Consider the following 21,300-nt stretch of genomic DNA (forward strand, 5'->3'; position numbering starts at 1 on the left):
TGTAACTTTCAGCTTCAAATCTTAGTTTTTTAATTGCATTTTCTTTTAAAATGATCACAACTTTTGGACAATTTAGCTCCTGAGAAGGAAGGATTTTAACAGACACTTGACAGCATGTATGTAGTATGTAGTTATTTCTGCATCCTTGTGATCCATTTACAAGAAAATCCGTTTATTGTGGATCATATCAGTCATAGAGAGAAGTTCCTGGAGAAGTCAGTGAAATTCACTGACGCACAGAATCTAAATAATAATAGATTCTCATAAAAATATTCTATGTTTCAAAAACCACATTAACAATTTCATATTCCATCAAGTCTTTTATTATCATTCAGATCACCTGTGACTTGCACAGCAAAACACAGTCTCCAGCTTCACTCCAACACTTCTTTCCCTTAAAAAATTAGAACTCTTTAATACATTCTTACAAAACACTTTGTATAAATCCTTAAACACACTTGATATATATCTGTACAGCAGGCACACATTGTGTATATATTTATATATTACACTTCATAAAAAATACATATAAAAATCCCACACTTGAAAATCCCACTTCAAGTTTTTATCAGTAGTTGGTTGATAACCCGCAGATAATACTAATAACAAACCCAGACAAAATCAAATAAAACTTCAGAAAATAAATCATACTTTTTAAAAATTAAAAAGTATTCTTTTAGAACCTCACATTTGAGTAAAGTACTCTTTTTCATGGAAGACCTTGTATATTACTAGCACACCCATCATGTCTCACACACGCACACGACATTTTTCTCACCCTCTTGGTTTAATGACCCCCCACAGGTGTTTGTCAGTATACCCCACCAATCGGTGCACCAATGGGTACACCTTCACACACAGACAAGCCTGTAAACACACTTTCACGCATGCAAACATGCAATTTTACCGCGACAATAAACCCCATTAGGTCCCTCTCCAGTTCATGTCACACCCTGACTCTAAACCTGATGGGAAGTGTAGCCCCAGGAGTGACAAAATATCCTCACATCGTCCTCATTTTTTCTTTCCTTATGAGGACCATAAGGAGAACACGAACACACACACACACACACACACACACACACACGTTCATAAAAGGCCACATTTTGTGGGAATGCAGACAAGGGCAAACAGTCCACTCTTCAGATAAGTCCAGTCGATGCTGTGACCCCCTCCTACCACCACCACCACAGAAAAAGTTGACTGAAGGAGGCAGGTGAAAGCCTGAGTCATCCCATGAGCATAGGCAGTGAAAGGTTGCACACCCATCATGGCTCAACACTACGTTGCGAACGAATCCCCGTTTAAAAGCGGCGATTTGGCGTCGGAGTCCAACACAGCATGCAAGTCCACCCCTGAGTCCTGCTCCTCCTCCCCATCATCCTCCTCTAACATTGCCTCCTCCACTCCTCTGCGCCCTCTCCGGGCCCGGGGAACTCCCCGTCTCCTGCGAAGGCACAGAAGGCCTCTGAAGTCCAGGTGGGCCAGTGTGACCTCCAGTGTGTAGTAGACAGACCAGAAAAGAGCAAAGCAGCCCAGCAACAGCAGGAACTGGAGGAGCGGTCAAAGGAAAGAGAGATAGAGGAGGTTAGTTACAACAGCAGAGCCACTGAGAGCAACAAATCACTGATTGACACATGACAAAAAGCAAGACAAAGGGGGAAAAACGGACGTGAAAGCACTTTGGGACCTAGCTTTAAGTGGGATCCATTACTGAATGTCTGTGGGTTAATTAGCAACTTTATCTCTCTGAACCCTGAGCCGTTTCTTGCTCTTTTTACATATTACTCACTATTTCACTGCAATATATAAGTAAAGAATATTTTTCACGTGACCGTTCATCTCAGCAGAATCAATCATGGCTTCACAGTGTCGCTGAGGAAAGCAGAATTTAATGTTTTTAACAGGATCTAGTTATTACTAAATGAGACGTGTAGAATAAAGTGATTTTGAAAGAAATATCACAATTTTAAGTTTAGTTTTTGGTCACTTTTTCTAATGGAACCAATGCGTAATCTATGATACATTCAAAGACTGTCGGAAAGTTCAAATTTTCACAATAAAGCCTGTTTTTACAGTTTCTTTTATGTTTGATTACTTTAAGAAAACATATGTCTCAATCCAGCCAGCAGGATGGGGTTCAGAGGGTTAAATCTGTGTCTTAATTTACTAAGTAAAGGTGGAATCACATTTACCACTACCTCAGATGTTCAAATGTTGACGATTTTGCCTGGTTTCCAATATTCAATATATAAGAAAAGACAGAAAGGTTAAAGAGAGACAGAGACGTGGTGTTGTTTTTGGCCAGTTCACCTTCAGGCTGTTGGAGGTGAAAGGGTTGATGATCTCTGAAGGGATGTCCAGGCCTGGAGGGCAGGGCAGAGAGAAGCTGCTGTCCAGATACTTGCCACTCATAGCGTCCACCACCAGCCTGTCATTTAAAGCACAGCCACTCAACATGCAGAACATCTTTATAGCTTTCGTGTCAGTCTATACGCAACAACACATCATTTCAACACTGTCCAGATGGCAGTGAGGTCTCACCTCTGTCTGTCCTGGACCTCACTGAAAGTCATAGAGGAACCATACAGGGTCAACTGCCACTGCTTCAACACTCCAGCAGCGGCACACTGCTCCAGTGACGTCTCTTCTACAGGAACAGAGAGAAGGAGGGTCAATGTGGGCAGGTGGGATCACAAACAACATTAAACAAGGACTACCATGCAAACAGACACATTTCCAACTCTTGAAAACGCGGTCTTACTGTGGTCAGATATCTTGAGGGTGTACTGGCCTTGAGCTCTCTCTCCCCAGCAGCGTACAGTGGAGAAGGTCCAGTCCTGGTAGCCTGCAGAGTCTCTGTGTACAAAACACAGACAGAATACTTAAGTAGATCATAGTCAAAAATATCTCTGAAAATCTGTGGTCGTGTTTAACCCTCTGAACCCCATCCCTCCGACGGGATTGAGATGTATGTTTTCTTAAAGTAAATAAAACATACAATGTTTATCGCAAGAAGAAACTGTAAAAACAAGCATTATCGTCAAAATTTCAACTTTCCGATAGTCCTTGAACGTGTCATAGGTTTCAAACGTTTACAGTGAAAAAGGGACCAAAACAAAGCTTAAAATTGTAATATTTCTGTCATAATCACGTCTCAATTAAAACACTTCCAAAAATTGTTAGGAACTGCTAGATCCTGTTATAAACATTATAAACAAATTCTGCTCCTCAGTGACACTGTGAAGCCATGATTGATTCTGCTGAGACGAACGGTCATGTGACAAATATTCCCTGAAAATCTGTTTACACAGAGCTGAGAGGAGTGGACAGGAGAGGCTGTAAGTAGCAGTTGTAAAAATGCAAATAGTTCAATATGTATAGCATGTGGAGATCCAATCCCCCCCCCCCCAATATTCACAACACTTGTGGGCACTTGGAAAAGTGTGGATATGTAAATTCCATTGTATTCCAATTTAAAAAAAAAAATTATCAGAGAAATTTAACTTGTTTTTTTCATGATTTATGTCATTATAACTATCTAATTCTGCACAAAAGACATTTTTGTTGTTCCTACCTCTAACCATGATTGTGCTGATTCCATAGAGCTACAGGACTTATACATTGAAGTGAAATACAAGGCCACAGTGAGTAAAATGTGTTTAAAAAAAAGAGCAAAAAAAGCCCTGAAACAGCTTGTTGGGGTTCACAGGATTAACTCAGCTTTTGAACGCATATAAAACAAGTTGAAACCAATGCATGGGTTTGTACCTGTCGATAACTCTGCGTGCGCCGATGACTGATGTCATACCGCTGGGACAGACCAACAGAATCTCCACGTTGCCACGGCAAGGGTGTGTTATCGTCACGGTAACAGCCACATGCTCCAGTGTCTCCATTCCAGACTGTTTCAGGTCAGCAGCAGAGACTGAGGGAGAAGAGAGAGCAGCTTAGTGAGTATGTGTGTGTTTGATAACGGCTGTGCGCTTGTATATGGAAACATTTGACCCTTCATTATAACAAATGAAAATGTAAACATAAACCTTGAGAAAATGGCAATTTAAAAAAAATCTCTGTAAATTCAACCTTCTGTCAGACTCTGGATCTTTCTTCTCTACAGTCTGACCACCTCCCGGCCTCCCACTGAAAGTGTCTGGTAATTTCCCGGTATTTCCTTGGCTCTGACAACTAATGAGCCGTGGTGCTCTTTGACCATGTAGGGCTGCACACATCCTCGTGGCAGGGAGGGACGCAAAGGGACGAAGGAGCGAGACATGTAAACAACAGAAGTGTGGAATGAAGGACAGAAAATCAGGTGACAGATGTAGAGAGAGAGGGAGGGGAGAAACGCTCAGGAGATGGAGAGGCGCTGAGAGAGCAAGTACAGTGGGTGTGAAGTAAGTAAAGTGGATGCTGAGCTAAGAAGGGTATAATAAAGGCAAAAGGAAAGAAAGCAGGGATTGAGACTATAACTGTATATATTGAAGAAATAAGGACAGAAATAGATTTAGAAAAGTGGAAAGAAAAATATTTGGTGGATGAATGAAATATGAAATGAAATAAATACAGTACAATACATAATAATTATACAGTAAATAATTCCAAACATTTCCCCAGACCATTGTGATGTCTTAAGAAAACATGTAATATTATTTAAGATAAGTGTAATCATTTCCAAAATTACACATGTCACAATACACAAAACATCTTTTTATTTCTTATTTTGTTGGTGTTTAGCCTTTCAAAAACTAGGGGTGTAACGATGCACCATTCAATATCATCGATGCAAAGTACAAAATATCATTACATTTAGTCATCTTAAAGGCATGCCTTTATTTTGAAATCCCACCTTTATATTATTGTCTTTACATAAAAATTGATTTTCCTTATAATGTTTGTCAAATCATATTTTAGTTGCTTTTGGTGAGTTGAAATAAATGTAACTTAATGAGTAAATGTGAGGATGATTTCATAGGCCCCTGAATCGAAGCTTTATTGTGGCAAACTATACAATATCCGCAAATATTGTATCGTTGCACAAAGAACAGATACAATATTGTATCATGATAAAACTGGTGATTTACACCCTAATCAAAAAACAACATGTTAACAGCAGTCATAAAACAGTTCGTCACTATTGTATTAACAGGGCAGTCAAGCAGCAGTCTAACAGCACCGAAACTCAGAAACAAACTGTTTCTGGGAGTTTTTTTGCTCTTTTTACATTTCACAAACTGTGGCCTTGTATTTCACTGCAATATTTAATATATATCAGGGTTTTCCCTACCATTATAAGACTTAGGTGGGCCGCTTAAGTGTTTTTGCCCACCGCCCAAGCAAAACGAATGGGAAATATGAAAAAAATAAAATAATCTGCCCTTGTATCCTTGAAGCGGCAACTCTATATTGCACACAGGGTATAGATTGGAGTATTCTGGAACTGTCAATCACACATCTGGAAAGCTAGCTCTGCTGGGTTTGGAGTTTTTCTGGGTGAGCGAGCCAGAGGTAAGATAAGCTGTTACAGCCTGAGAGGCTATTTATTAATTTGGTTTGAAGATCTCTATTGTCTACACATCTCTATTGTAAACATAAATTGATGATTTATTTACAAATAAATACAAATCAGTTATTGTCGCACATTTTTATTAATTATTTCTACGGCTGTCGTCAACACAGGGTGAAAGAGGTGGGACTACTTCACCCAGGAAACATCTGGTGCAGTAATTTGTAACATATGGGCAGCTACTGTAAGTTAAGTCAAGTAGCTTCAAACTGAAAAATACAACCAACTTATGGCCACATCTTTCATTACATATTGTCTTCATCACATAAGTGTTTGATAACCACATTTGAGGGATCATTGCAAAAACGTGTGTCAATGTATATATTTGATATCGACCGAAAAATGTAAAAATATTTTCAGGGAATGTACAGATTTATTAGGTTGGGCCACTCTATAAATTATAAATAATAAATTCCAATCTATAAGTGATCATAAACTCAGAGCATGCTTATTGCTTACTCTAGATGTACACTTTGTGGGGCGTCCTGGTGGCTCACACCGGTAGAGCGCTAACCATGTATGCTGTATGCTGTGTGCTGCGGCGGAGCCGGGTTCAAATCCGGCCTGAGCTCCCTTTGCCGCATGTCTTCCCCTCTATAACCCTCTTTCTATCTCTCACTATCAATAAAGCAACAAAATGCCAAAAAAAATAATCTTTAGATGTACATTTTGTCCTTTCTCATTTGTTCAGTTCTCAACATTTTCAGACAGGCAGACAGACAGACACTTGGCCAACTGTTGCATGTTTTCATAAAACAACCCAACACACTCCACACCCCCACACAGTAGATTGATAGCACCATGGGGATGTGGTTTTATTATTAGGACAAAGCCTTTCACTATGTGCATGTACACAACCATAAAACACATATTCATATCTACTGTGTTCACATGGGAGGCCAGCAGTTTGAAATGCTTCAGGGGCCGCACATTAGCCACTAAGGCAGCCAAAACACATAGAAACTACAACAACAAACAGTGCTGAGTAGTGACAGGAAGACCTGAACTCCAAGACTGACTATACAGAGGATTAAACAACAAAATGTGTATTATAGTAATTTGAGTTAATAAAATGTAGTCTTTAAATTAAGCCCAGACACACTTTGTGAGTCTGCTCTGTGACCTTAATAAAGTCCTGTTACATTAAAAACGTTCACTGGTCCTCACTATGTAAGAAATACAAGTGTACACACAGACGCACACAAGCACACAAGCACACACACACACACAGACACACAGTAACATTTGTGTCTGGCTGTGCTCCTGACTACAATGAGGCCATAAAAGAGGGAAGATACGGATTGAGTAAAAGGAAGGAGGAAAAGTTTTTGCTTCAATGAGGTCACCATGAGCATGTGTGAAAAAACTCTGTAAGGAGGATAGAGACGTATCATACACACACAGCAGTCAAATATCAGAGCATCAGGGTTGTGAGAATTGCAAAAAGGAATAAAAGCGACTGAGAGAAATACAGAAGACAGAGAAGGGGGGGGGGGGGGGGGGGGGGGGGGGGAGATGAAATTTGGAAAAATTTCAACCAGTATTTCAATGTGGATGCAGGAACTCACAAACACGAGAACATTACCTAATATGGAGAGGCAGACTGACTGAGGAGCAGGGAGGGAGGGAGGGAGGGAGTCAGCTGCGTAGTGGAGTGTGTAAACTCAACAAGCAGCTGTCCAATACAGAGCCGACAGAGTAAGAGAGGCACAACCAAGAACACAGCCTTACCTGTCCAGTTGTGGATCAGCTCGTCGGGATAAGTTGAGATGGTCACGTCCTCCTTTATTACTGAGCTCTGATAGGACACCAGAAATGGCACTGACTCCCACACCTGAGAGAGAGAGAGAGAGACAATATGTAGGGCTCTGGTGGCAACTTAGTGGTAGGAATTATGATGAAAATACTGTCTGTATGAATACAATGTTTGTAGAAATTACAGTGAAAAACTGTCAAATTGCATCAGAAATAGGGCGTAAAATTAAAAATGTAATATAATCCTTTGTATTTTTTAGTCAGGGTTGTAGTGAAGTTCACTTTAAGAAGTCCTGATGTCAAGTTTTAAGACACAGTTTCTGAATACAGGCTGTGTGTATTTCTCTATGGATTGGGCATTATAATACAAGTATTTATATAACACTGAATAATAATAAAGTACATCTCACTTTTTTTTACAATATGGCACACTTAATTAAATGTGAAACTAGCTAGTGGCTACAGCCTTTGTGTATGTATGCGTCTACCTTGGCAGCATTGACAAGTCTCCATGCGTTGAGCACACCGAAACCGTGTTGGTGGCTGTGGGAGAAACCAGCTCCGTTCACCCTCCAGTCTGCAATGTTGTCACACTGTTGGAACGAATAAAAACTGTGTGACTTTTGGGCAGAGCGAGGCTAGCTGTTTCCCCGTCTTAAGTCTTGGCGTTCAGCTGAGCTAATTGCTGGCTGTAGCTGGATGCAAAAGTACAACTCTGATTTCAAAAAAAGGTTGGGACATTGTCTAAAATTGTAAATAAAACAGAATCTGATAATTTGCTAAAATATATATTTTAAATTGAAAACCCTACAAAGACAATTTATTTAATATTTTCCAAAAGTTGTTTGCTGGAATGCATTGAACATTACACACTGGTGATATCAGTGCAAACAATTAGAAATTTCCTCATGGACTCACAAAAAATATACTGTTTTGGATTTAATGCTTATGATCACATCATTGTAAAATGAATGTCTTTAGGTTTCGGACTGTTTGTTCGGGTAGAAGATAAAACTCAATTATTTTGATTTGAAGAGGTCCCCTTTTTATTTGTTGGATAATTTATCAGGAAAAATAAAAGCATTTGTCCACACTGAAGATCAAGGCCATTAAACATATGGGGCATTTTGTTTGTATTATTAACTTGAACATGAACATATTTTTGAAACTGCTGTTTTTGTCATTAGTACTTTTACACAGAGCACTGCAGCATTTTGCAGAGAAAAGCAATGAAATGTTTTTCTTTTTGTTCAGAATGATGACAAATTAGATTTTTCTGAGGTTTTACACTGCAAATAAAAGCATCAACCATTGTTGTTAGTAGTAGTTAGAGTCGTGTCAGATTTAAAGGTACACTTGGAGCAAAGTGGGTCCTAGTTATGTTTTTATTGTACCAGCATGCTGATAAAGCATTACACAGTCTTGCAGAGGGTTTTCACTCCATCAGGAAAATAAACAATGCATGATTTTAAAATACTGACAATATTCTTGAAAAAATGTCTTTACAAATGTTTCATGAGGACGGAAGGCATTCATTGTTTTTGTTAGATGTCAAGGATACAAGCAATGCATTTTGGTGAGAAACACTGTACAAAAACATAACTTACAGGCCTGTTTAGAGTAATGAAGCAAACCATTTTATCAGGCCTACCTTGGTGGCAGTGAAGGCGATGATGTGCTGCACGTCCCTCCAGCTCAGACAGGGACGGACCTGCAGCATCAGCGCCACCATTCCTGCAGCCAGGGGGGCTGCAGCAGATGTGCCGGTGTGGCCCTCCGTGCACCCGGTCCCCTGCCGCATGGACCAGTCTGACGTCACCTGCCGAGACAGACAGATGGGCTAAGGTTGAGATACGACCATAGACATTCATGCACAGTACAAACAGTGTGAGGGTGGTAACAGCAACACAGGCTGGCACTCACATATGGACGTATACACTAACAGATGAGTGAATACAGACCTCTTACAGGGTATATCCAACCCTTACTATCCTTGAGCAAGAAAGGGTCTCCACCTAGACTAACATCGAGCAAAGAACACTTCATAAGGCGCCAGTGTCAGAGCTGTCCTGAAAAAACGACATATTTACTGCAGGAGGTCAGAGTTCAGCACCGTTTGTGTACAGTAAATGGAACAGGGGTTTAAAGTGCTGAGGAGGTTTTAAGAAAAGTTGTAAGAAGAAAAAGAACCAATTAAAAAGAAGAGTAGTAAATAAAAAAAAACACAGTTTATAGACTTGAAATGGACATGTTTTAAATCCAGACAGATAGTGATTCATCCAAACAGAGGTAGGAGAGGAAAGACTTTCTTTATCAGCAAGCAAAAAGGACCAATACAATATTGTTTAACATGTTTGTGTCTCATTCTCTACATAATGACAGAGTGGACAATAAAATCCACCCACATGCAAGGTGAAAAACATACATCTTCCATGCACACCACCCGCTGGTGCACACATCAGTGACAGCCTGCCTGACAGAAGGACCACAGGGATGTGGGTGGAGGAATTCCCAGCCCTCTGTGTTTACATGTGAATGACATGTGGGCCTTTTCCAACAGCTGTTCAAGCCATGTACAACATGTCAAGCTACCACATAGCGTTGTGCATGTTCTCCCAGAGCAGCTGGTGAGAGTGTACAAGCATCATCAGGAGACCAGTTCTCTACCTCAATATGAAACACATTTATGTTTATCGTTTCCACATTATTTGGTTATGTTTTTAGGCTGTTTGTCTGTCTATAGGATTACAGAAAAACTACCGGTATCAGTAGTTTTAGGCATCACTGATTAATTAGGGGCTTTAGAATAAAAAATTTCAGCAGAAGAATTTAACAGAAACATTTGAAAAACAAAAAGCACAAGACGAATTTTCAATAATTGATCATGGAAATTCCCATTTTGTGGCATTTATAGGCTGTACAGACTGATGAAATGCATTCATGAATGCAGCTGCTCTTGTTGGACTCTAAATTGGTTCTTCAAGTTAATACACTAGTGAGCAGTGTGTGGTAAGCACTTGGCCTCTGAGTGTACTGTGGTCAGTGGTGGCTCAGTCTTCTCCAGAGCGAGCCAATCGTGGCTAAGTTCCTCTCCCCCCAGGCGATGACATCCCTGGGCAAAACTGTGTTACCATGGTAATACCCACAAACAGTGGCAAATAGAGGTCAGTGGCTTAGCCGGGCCTTTACTCCTGTCATCAACCATCGTCATTTCAGAAGAAAATAGTCTCTGCTTCTCCTGATGTGGAGCTGCTCTTTTGTGAGCTTTTAAACATTTGCCACAATCCACAAATTCAAAGTTTACAACAATGAGATTTTGATATATCATTTTACAAGTCATGCTGTGGAATATGGTGACTATATGACTATAGGAGTAAATCCAACTAACTGCTATATTGTGAAGTTGGGAACAAAAAAATATGTCGGGTTTTAAAGGACACAGGTGAAAAACCACCACAAGAACTTCAGATAAACATGTTTTTCCTGCATGATTAGAGATCTTAGTGAGAGCTTATGTCCCATGCTATGCAAAGTCCCCTTTAGAATTTTTTTTCACCTGTCTCCAAAAAATGTATACAGGGGGACCATATTCTAAGACAAATCAGCATCAGCTACAGCACATTAACGTGACTTTAATAAAAGGATGTTTTCACCTTGTCTAACTCTAACTTTGTGTGTGTGTGTTTGTGTGTGTGTGTGTGTGTGTGTGTGTATGTGTGTGTGTGCGTGTGTGTGTGCGTTCCAATTAGACTTACAATACTCCTCAGTGTGCTTCCCCCACTGCTGAAAGTGACAGCCAGCATACTGGCACACTCTTCAGCGTAAAAGGGCATCTTGCCTTTCTCATCGACCGCACCTGCAACACACACACACACACACAATTATTTATGAACCAACACACCCATGTCCACAACACAAGTAACCACTAAGAAGCCTGAAAGCCTCTGTGTCTTACCAATTGTGATGGTGTAGATGGAGTTGGCATAGCCGTCGTAGTTGCAGTTGTCATTGTATTGACCTCCGTTGCCGCTGGCAACCACAAAGATGCTGCCGAAGCCTTGTCTGCCTGCGATGACCCCGTGCTGCAACGCCGCCTGTGGTTAGAAAAAAAAATGTTATGCTGTGATTATATATTATATAGGGACGATTATTCTTTCATACATTATGAATGTTTGCATGTCTTTGGGCTGTGGGAGGAAGCCAGAGGACCCGGAGAGACCCCACGATGACACGGGGAGAACATGCAAACTGATGAGAAGTGCAAACTGCCAGATTCTAAACCAATGACCCTTTTGTTGTAAAGCTATCATTTATTAAATTATAAACGCTGGTGCCAACCATATCATAATATCTTGTCCAGAAGGGGGCACAATAATGCTCCAAAGTTAGGCTATTTTTTAGAAAGGGAAAACTGACATGCCCATTTCTTGAAGTTTGAAGCAATATGATAAAACCACTACAAATGTGTTTTTTTCACAGATTAATTATTTCTGCAAATGGGATCTCTAGACAGTCTTGGAATTGTTGTAACCTCTAGGAGAGGGGTACTCAAATACAAAACTTAAAGGGCCACAAAGATTTTTGTCAATGACTCAAAGGTCCATTTATTGAGGTCGGTAAGGCCATGTGCCACATTAAAAAGAATATGTCCTTTTTTTTATTCAAAGCAAAAATATTAACTTAAATAAAATATAATTTCCATTTTACATAAATAAAATATATATTATTTAATATTTAAAAACTCCCTTTTTGACTCAATCATAATATCTCACAAACGCCATCAACTGAGCATTATCAGTGGTGTCACTGGGCTCATCCACAGCTAGGGACATGCACTTTGCATTTTTTATTCCATCACACAGCTGCTTAACACTAGATCACCTGCCAGTTCTTCAGTGCGGCTGCTTGCTGTGGAATCTGAGAGGGGGATTTGCTTAATTTTAGCTTTAATTTCCTTTTTGTTTGCCTTCAAACATTATGTCCATCACTTCAGTCATGTGTTCTCTTTTTATTTCTGCATCTGAGAATGGCTTCTTCTGTTTAGCCTACCCAAAAACCATGCCACTCTAAATGAGCACTCTGTTGCTTTTTGTTGTTGTGTCATATATGTGACAAGAATCCTGCTTGCAGCTTGATATGACAATCTCAGTGCATTTAGTTTTGTTGTTCTTACCTCTGCATTTTCAGGAAATGTCTTTTCAAAATTCCTATGCTTCCTATGTCTCATAATGCAGTTTCAAATTGGAAATCTTCATCACAGCTATAGTACGACGTTGTATACAGCTGGCAAAGTGTCCAGAACCGCTCCAAAAACAAAAGTGAAAGTTAAAAATTGCACTTGCAGCGCGACCCAGTAAAAGACTGTCTGTGTATGTCTATGTTGGCATGGAGACAAGTCTGATGTACACATAATGACCCAACCAAAACCCATAGTGAAGGAAAACAGTTTGAGGGCCACAAATAGGTGGCCGACATTAAATGACCACAAACTAGGAGCCTTCCAGGGGGATGGGTGGCTTTCCAAGGTAAATTTATTAATTTATTAATTTGTATTATGTTTAAATTTATTGATTAATGCATTATTTCCCTCTGCATTTCCACAATTTATTATTATTTTCCTATTTATTTCTCCATCTTCTCTATCTTATGCAAATGACGTGGCTGTCTTTCAAAGTGTGTCATAGTCAGAGAAGCAAGCTTGTCGCTTACTACTCTGTAATTCATCTGTTACAGCGTACTGCCATCTGCAGGACATAATCACTGCTAAACACACACACACATACACACTCTTCCTCCTACCTTGCCCAGAGGATGGGGTCCATCTACAGTGTGTCCGTCATCGTCTGGACCCCAACTAGGGGAAACAAGAGCATAAATCAGAATCCATGCAAGACTTGCACAATATGGACAACGACCAGTAAGCAAAAACAGTGATAAAAAAATGTAGAATTAAAAGACACGTGCACACATACACATCTGTGATATTTCACCGTTTATAAAAGCCACTTTGCTAATGGAATTGCCTTACAGGAACAGAGAGAGACGTGTTTGTTACCTGCAGCTGTAGATGTCGTTGACCTGGTAGTGCTTGTTGAAGGCTATGGCCTCCAGGCTGTCTGTCAGAGGGCCGTCTAGGACTCTGATACCTAAACATTAAACAACAAGCGACAGCACACATTAACCCCAAATCTCAACTTCAGTCTTAACGTCAGTCTCTGTTTTTTTCCAGGTGTTAACATAGGGACATCCAAGTTTTAAAAAAACACATCGTCTGTACCTGCCACCTTGCTGCCGTAGGCCACCCCTACAGCACAGAAGCTGTTATTGGGAACGGCTGCGATCTCTCCGGCGCAGCGCGTGCCGTGGTGGTTGTCGCTGTGGACATCTGGGTGAGGCATGGGGTCTGGATCGTTGGAGTTCAGGTCGTAGCTGCCCTCGGGACTCTGAGAGGGTTGAAACATTATTGTCGGAAAATGATTATCTGGTTTACATTCTTCTTGTAATGCTGTGATTATATTCTGCTATACTGCTGCTACTATGAGAAACTCTAACGACACATTTACTGTGCTCATTGATGAACTTGGAATGAAAATGAGTTTAAACATCGTCACCTTTATGGAATCAACAATCAGGAAGTAAATGGAGAAAGTAGTGGCAATAGAGTGCAAGTTGTGTAAACAGTAGAAAGCCCTGCCTCCCCTTTGCTGTTAGTGCCATCATCCTCTTTAAGTCCTCGAGGTTGCCAGTGGTCCTGCTTGGCCTCTAACTACCAATTAAGATACTATCATATGAAACAAGAAGATCTAACGAAATCCATTGGTGCAAACCATATCACAATATCTTGTCAAGAATACTGCTCCAAAGTTAGGCTTTATTTTATAAAAGGGAAAAACTGGCATGCCCAATTTTTTAAAGGGGTCCTTTGACCTTATTATATTTGGATACAATTTGAAGCTAAATGATAAAACCACTACAAATGTCTTATTTTCACCTATTGCATTTAATTATCTCTGCATATTGGGGTCTCTAAACAGTCTTGGAATTGAGTATCACTGGAAAGCTGGGACTGGATTCAATGAGCCCAACTTTATTCATGTGTGATGATGTTAGTAGCATTTTTTAACCTTAACCTCACTGTATAAAATGAAATGTTGTAACCTATAGGATAATCACAGCCTTGTGACATTTCATAACCACAAACAAGGGACCTAGAGCCTTCAGGGGATGGGTGGCTTTCCAAGGTAAATTTAAAATAACAGGGTTTCTCAGCAGTTTAGAGAACAGAAAAAAATGCAAATCCTTGCAGAAATCTCAAAAATGTCCACATTTTTTGATACAAAATCATAGCATGCATTTTTCTATTGTGCTATGGTTTTGCTGTCTCAATGTGGGATTTTCAAACATTTTTATTAATTTTCGAGTGGTTAAAAAAACAACATTTATCCAACCTAAAAATTACTGCAACAAGTTGTGAGACGTATTTGAGCATGGGAATAGGGTTCATATACTTCCATCATAATGTTTATAGTAATTTCAACATCGGAATAGGCGCTTGACCAAAACACATATTGTTTTATTACAGAGTTATGACAATAAAAACTTAGCTGACTTACATAGTTTGGCTGGATGTCCTGGTGGGTGTGCTCCACCCCGTCATCTACCACTACCACTGTAACTCCTCGACCTGTGATGTTTCGCTCCCACACCCCTGTTACATTGATGTCCATACCCTTATTGAGGTGATTGTGCTGCAAGAAACAAGAAGAGTAATGCAGTGATTGTGTGATATAAAGTAGAAATGTAGAATAAGTACAAGATTAAAAATGCAAGTGAATAAAAAGAGCATGAAGGAAAGATCAAGAAGTGTCACAAATGTGGGCATTTCCTTACTGTGTACAAAGACTAACCTATGCATCACTTTGGATCATTTTTATCATCTTGAAATGCACTTTGGTTGTCTGATGTTTTAGCACCCACTGGACATACACTGTGCAAACTATGTGCATTTTTGCAGCTTCTCCTGTCCTTTCCTCTCTGCTCTGTGTAAACAGCCTGTTCTGTCTGTCAGATTTTAAGTGAATATTTGTCACATGACCGTTTGTCTCAGCAGAATCAATCATGGCTTCACAGTGTCGCTGAGGAAAGCAGAATTTAATGTTTTTAACAGGATCCAGTTATTCCGAATGTTTACTATTACATTTTCACATGTAATATAACAAATCCATTGCAGCCCTATTAAGCGCTTAAGTAAAAATGTACAACATGCTGTGTATTAAACACAGCTGTTTTAAAGGTATAATGTGGCTGGCTGGAAAGATAATGAAAAATTACCACAGCGCTAGCATTTATATTCCACTTCACCAAGCCCTTTATGCATACAGGATGCTGTGTGTACACATTGCTTGGGAACATTTCACAGGTTAACAGATTCATTGGGAACAGGTGGCAGTACAATGAAGATGACCATACAAATTGTCCCTTGTACATAGTGTTCTTTAGTGTATAATATACTTTGGGCTGGTTTCCTTGTCCAAGCATATAAAGCACCATCGAAAGGTTCCTTTGTTTATAAGAGGACTTCTCTGGGCCCAAACACAACTGAAACAGACCGACGCAAAGTGGAAAAGTGTGCTGTGGTCTGACGAGTCTAAATTTCAAACTGTTTTTGGAAACCAAGGCAGGTCTGAGAACTAGACAACTAGTGAGTGAGCAGAAAGGTTACAGAGATAAACAATAGTCAAAATTCTCACCAGATGCCACTGTTTAGGGTAGTTGGGATCGTTGAAGGCCATCGATCTCTTTGAACGGCTTAGCACTCTGTCCTGAGAGTACCACATGACATGAGGGTGGGCTGCCAGGACATCCCCAGGCCAGGCACTCCTGCTCCAAATACTAGCCAGAAATCCAGGGTGGTCAGAACACAGCAGGTAATGGCCTTCTAGCTGTCCAATCTGGCCCTGGTTCTTCATCCCCGCCTGCTCTGCTACCTGGGATAGGGAGAATACTGATGATAAGTACAAATAAACTGGGACAATTCTTCTAAAACTGGGCAACTTGGCGTTTTTTCCCTGACCTAGGCAACTTTAAAACAGATAAGATGGAACTTCAATGTTCTCTGCAGAGAAATGGGGTTATTGCAGAAAATAGGGTTACAAATGAGGTGCACTGAATATCAGCAAAAAACTGAAACATTCAGGAAAACCTAAATGACAGTGGCATACTGGAAGAAAGAAAACTGCATTTAAAAAGCTGTGAATAAAAACCTCCCTGTAAAACTAAAATTATGTCACAGCAACACCAAATGTTTTGTTGCCACTCATCACAAAATCTCACAATCAATACAATAAGGTAAATAAATATTGTAGCCCTCCTAAATTCAGTTTTATTTTGAAAATGTGAAAAAGAGAAGTAAGCCCCTGAGCATTGAGAAAATTCCCAAAGCGACACCCTAAACCCTTTTAGAGTATTGACTTAGCGTGTTCATGAAGTATTGTACCCTGTTGGCTATCACATCCATGTGCACCGAGCTCTGTTCACCATCATCTTCCTCATGATGTAGGCCAGAGTGGATCCGGACAGCCCAGGACTGACCCAGACCGCAGGAGAGTGACGGCCAAGGTGAATGAGGAGAGGAGGAAGAGATGGGGACTGATTGGGTCACGAGACGCGGGAGGGTCAGAAGCAAGAGAGTGAATAAGGACAGAAAAAGAAGGAGCATGAATGTGGGCCAATAGGGCATTGCCATGGCAACGGAGGGTGACACAAGGGGTCGACCAGGTTATCCCTCCTCATCTGAACAGCAACCTGGAGACAGAGTCAGACAGGGAGAAAATAAGGTCCTGTTAGTTATGAGGGTAATGTGAAATTGTGGCTTATCATCTGTGTGCTGCATTCAGAGGCCATTTATTAAATCCACAGCATCACACTAACTGGAGCCCAGTTCAGAGAGCCGTGGCTGCAGCACATTTAACTGACACTGTGGTTACAGCAGTGCTCCTGCTCAGACTACTGTGAAGAGGTTTTCTCAAATGAATGTTATCTTATTAGCACTGTTAGGCTAGAAAATATAATATTATGTTGTAAAAAGCAAGCAAATACCTCTAAGTTTAGTGGAATAAGAACATTTCTCTCAATTTGCTACCAACCAGAGCTTTGTTTTGACAGAATACATGCATTCACATGACTTCACTCCACCTGGATTAACCTGTTAGGGGTGTGTGTGCGCAATCTGTCCCTCCCAAGCACAATAGACCCAGCGTATCATGCATGGAAACTTCATTATTTGTTCAGGCACTTTGCACAGCTATTTTTTTAGCATGTGATGGCAGTTGCCTGTTTGGCAGCTGGTAATCCAGACAAAATCTTCAAGCAGTATACTCTTTCAGTAAACTATTTTCCATGTAGTTCAAATGTATTTATACCCGATAGATCATTAATTGACATTAAGTTATCACAAAAACAAATTTTTCCCATTTTTTAAAGTTGTTTCTTCTACCTACCAGCACCTGATCAATAATACTGGCTGTGCACGGAGAGCTTTTTCTTTTAAAGATATATACTAATAGAAAAGAGGCACTACAATTATTATAATAATAATAAAAAATGATTAAAACGTTCTGATGAGAGAAAAAAAACTGGTAGATTAATTAAGATTTAAAATAAATTGCATAAAAAATCAAGTAAATTAAGTACATTTCTAAAATGTCCAAAAGATATAATGAATGGACTAAAGGATGTTGATATGTTTTGTTGCAGGACCAAAATGCACTGAAATTAAAAGCATTTTTTTCAAAGTTCAAACATAGGTCGAGCCACTCAGTAGTGTGTCTAATAAGGCCCATCTGAGTAAAGATGCAATTCTGAAGAATAATGTGGTAATTTCCCCAGTAAGGGCTTTATATAGAAAAAAAAAACAGTGAGTATAAGGTATCTTTTGGAGAAGACCACCTAACCATATCATATAAATATAATAATACCACAGACATCCCTAGTAATAAATCTCAAAGCAGGGTGATAACTACATATACAATAAAATGAACCTGGTTGACACTGATTATGGCTACTAAAGAAAATGGGGAAATAAAAGGACTTCAAGTCACAACTGCCACACCCAAAGACAGCCGCTACTATAAAATTAAATTGTAGTCAACAAGATTTCAACCTTTTGGAGGAATCATTTTTTTCCCACTAAAACGTAGTCCAGAGCATAGACCCAACACCCAACTTCATTGTTCTTCAGCAAAGCACCGCCTGCTCTGTAGCCAAATATCTGTCTCTGAGAACATTAGAAAGGGATATAATAATCACATTCGCCCCTAGGTGAGTTATTGGAATTCCCTTTTTCAGGGAACAACAGGTTGAAAAGGGATACAGAGAGGGGAGGACATGGAGATTCAGTTGAAGGATAAAGTGATAGTCGTGGGCCTTGCAAGTTTTTTTCTTATGTATCCTTTTTATAATTAGATTGTTATGCTTTTAACCTGTAGCACTTTGGGATTTCCTTTAATGTAAAGTGCACTATATGTTATTATTATTATTATTATAAGTGTGTTTTATTTTGTTACATAGATAATGGCTGTTTGTTTGTTTTTTTTAAAGATTATTTTTTTGGCATTTTACATGCTTTATTGAAAGAGAGAGACAGATAGAAAGGGGGTGACAGAGGGGAGGACATGCGGCAAAGGGAGCTTTTTTAAGTGTTTTTATTTGTTTTATTCATTTTCTACCTTTATTGTATTGTTATCTTGTTATTGCTGAGAATGCAAGTGTACTTTGTTGTTAAATTTACTTCGTAATTGTAAAAAAGATCAATAGAAAGCAATGTATTAGAAAAATAAAATTGGGTTTTTTGCCTAAATCATCTCCTCATGACGCCGGCCACCTATGGTAAAATCGCCTACATCCTCAGTTGATCAGATCATGTGATTTTACCCCTTTAAGATAATAGCCTATGTCAAGTGTGTGACTTATGCAGATTTATTATGCCTTAGTGAAAATAAAATGTGATTTAGGCAATTGTTTGAACATGTCTTTGTGACTGAAGCAAGATATGGTAAGACTTTATTTTGAAGGTGTCTACATAAGAGTGACAAGAGTGTGTCATAAACATGACATGGGATGTGTCATGAACATTAATGACACTTTGAAGTAACATTAATGTTCATGATACTTGTCATGTCATGTTTCTGACAGGCTTGTGTGACTCTTATGTAGACACCTTCAAAATAAAGTGTTACTATATCTTGCTTAAGTCTTAAGTTACATAATTTACACAGTGTTAATGCTATACCAATAGCCATTCTTTGTTACATCCTTTTTGAGTGAAATGATCAATAAATGTCATATGTTTTTTGTGTTTCCTGCAAAACTTGAAAAAATGATTTTAATGATTTTAACAGGGTGACGATATGACAAACAGATGATGGAAGTGTTATTAACATAGCTTTTTAATCATTTAAATTACGTTGCTGTGACACTAGTAGCTCAGATAATAATGTTATCAAGCTGCTTAAATTCTTTTCGTGTGACATATGTTAGCTGCTGGCAGGCTACGCTAGCTCTGAATTTTGCTGATTGTTTCGTTTTTATTAAGCCAGCAGGTTAGCCAGTTAGCTGGGCAGCTAGCTAGAGGTTAATCATTTAACGATGTGCGACTGTGACACTCTAACGTTACAGTTATGGTGAAATAAATAAACCACTGAAAACTTAAAAGCAGCAGAATAAAAGTCAGAAAAACTTGGAATAGGACTCGAGTTTCAACCGAAGCAATGTTGTTGTCATAGTAAGTTAGCTAGCGTTACGTTCTGACGCTATAACCTAATATCGCTGTTCTTTAGTGAAATGGTGAAATCAGTATTCGTGATGTTTCACTACAGACTAGACAGTTCTAGCTTACCTTTCAACTGGAGTCGTGTTTTCATCTGAACCTTGTGACATTTAGGAGTAATATCGAGCTTGTCATCGCATTTCCGTAACACACAAGTCACAGCCATTGAACGTACTGCGTCATACTGTTATTACGTAGACGTCGTGCGTGCCACCTGATTGTTCCAGAATCACAGCAAAGTACCCTCATGGTGCTCTCCAGTCTATCAGAGGTGTTAAAACCCGTATGAGTGTTTAAAGTATTTGAGTTCTGTGTGTTTTCACATGTAAATCTTTATATTGCGGGAAGATATTGAAAACGTTACATAAAATCCGGTTTAGTTATTGTAGTTTGATTCAGTTTACTCTTTAAGCGGCTGAAATTATTCTAGTTTTACTTTGTTTTTCTTACTGTATCAGGTGTAAAGGCCTGTATAGCCGGTTTTAGAGATTTAAAGCAGTTTAAGTTTCTATGTCTACAGTTCTGTGTAAAATAAAGTATTCAGATCCTGGAAAAAAAAGCTCCGGTCAGTATCAGTTAATCAATCAGACTTTACTTGTTTAAAAAATATGTTAAATTTCTCTGCTGCCCTCCGGTCTTCAGGAAAAGCTGTTCCAGAGGCGTGGACCATTGTGATAAAAGGATGCCTTACTGTGGGGGTTGGTTCTGACTTTTGGGATTATTAAAAGGCCACTACCAGAAGGCCTGAGGGTCCTTGAGGGTTCATAATTAAAAAAACAACAAAAAAACGAACTCTGATAAATAGCACATAAGCAATTTAGAGTTTAATAAACCCTTGTGCTATGTTGTTATATAATTATAATGTTGACAAAATTACCCTTAAACTTTCTTCATTCCATAAATAAATGTTACTGCCATGGTCCTCAAGCATAATTTCACTACTGACATTTTTAAATTGTGAACCATATACTGTATATTATATTTTTATTTTGACTTGGCTAATTATGAGACACTTAAATTAGACTTAAATTCACACGACAACAAAATCAGTACAAAATCAAACCAATGCATCCTGATGAAAACAAAAACAACATAGAACACAACATATATCAGCAGGCCTATCAACCAAAATAAATAACTGTTAAAATGTTTT

At 39.2% G+C, this 21,300-nt stretch overlaps 1 protein-coding gene across 1 annotated transcript; it reads right to left on the reverse strand.

Moving 5' to 3' along the window:
- Positions 1 to 53: 53 nt before the first annotated feature.
- On the reverse strand, positions 54 to 20,329 carry pcsk7 (proprotein convertase subtilisin/kexin type 7). The gene is made up of 17 exons (XM_059331814.1): positions 20,217 to 20,329; positions 16,818 to 17,125; positions 16,072 to 16,308; positions 14,935 to 15,069; positions 13,599 to 13,764; positions 13,377 to 13,467; positions 13,121 to 13,175; positions 11,277 to 11,415; positions 11,077 to 11,177; positions 8,973 to 9,140; positions 7,810 to 7,914; positions 7,298 to 7,400; positions 3,772 to 3,928; positions 2,765 to 2,859; positions 2,545 to 2,650; positions 2,314 to 2,431; positions 54 to 1,551 (listed from the first exon to the last, which is right to left on the reverse strand). The coding sequence occupies exons 2-17, from the start codon at positions 17,064 to 17,066 to the stop codon at positions 1,282 to 1,284; spliced, it is 2,295 nt and encodes a 764-aa protein (XP_059187797.1). The 5' UTR covers positions 17,067 to 17,125; positions 20,217 to 20,329; the 3' UTR covers positions 54 to 1,281.
- Positions 20,330 to 21,300: the final 971 nt, after the last annotated feature.

This window comes from Centropristis striata, chromosome 4, assembly GCF_030273125.1.
Source record: "Centropristis striata isolate RG_2023a ecotype Rhode Island chromosome 4, C.striata_1.0, whole genome shotgun sequence".
Lineage (NCBI taxonomy): Eukaryota > Metazoa > Chordata > Actinopteri > Perciformes > Serranidae > Centropristis > Centropristis striata.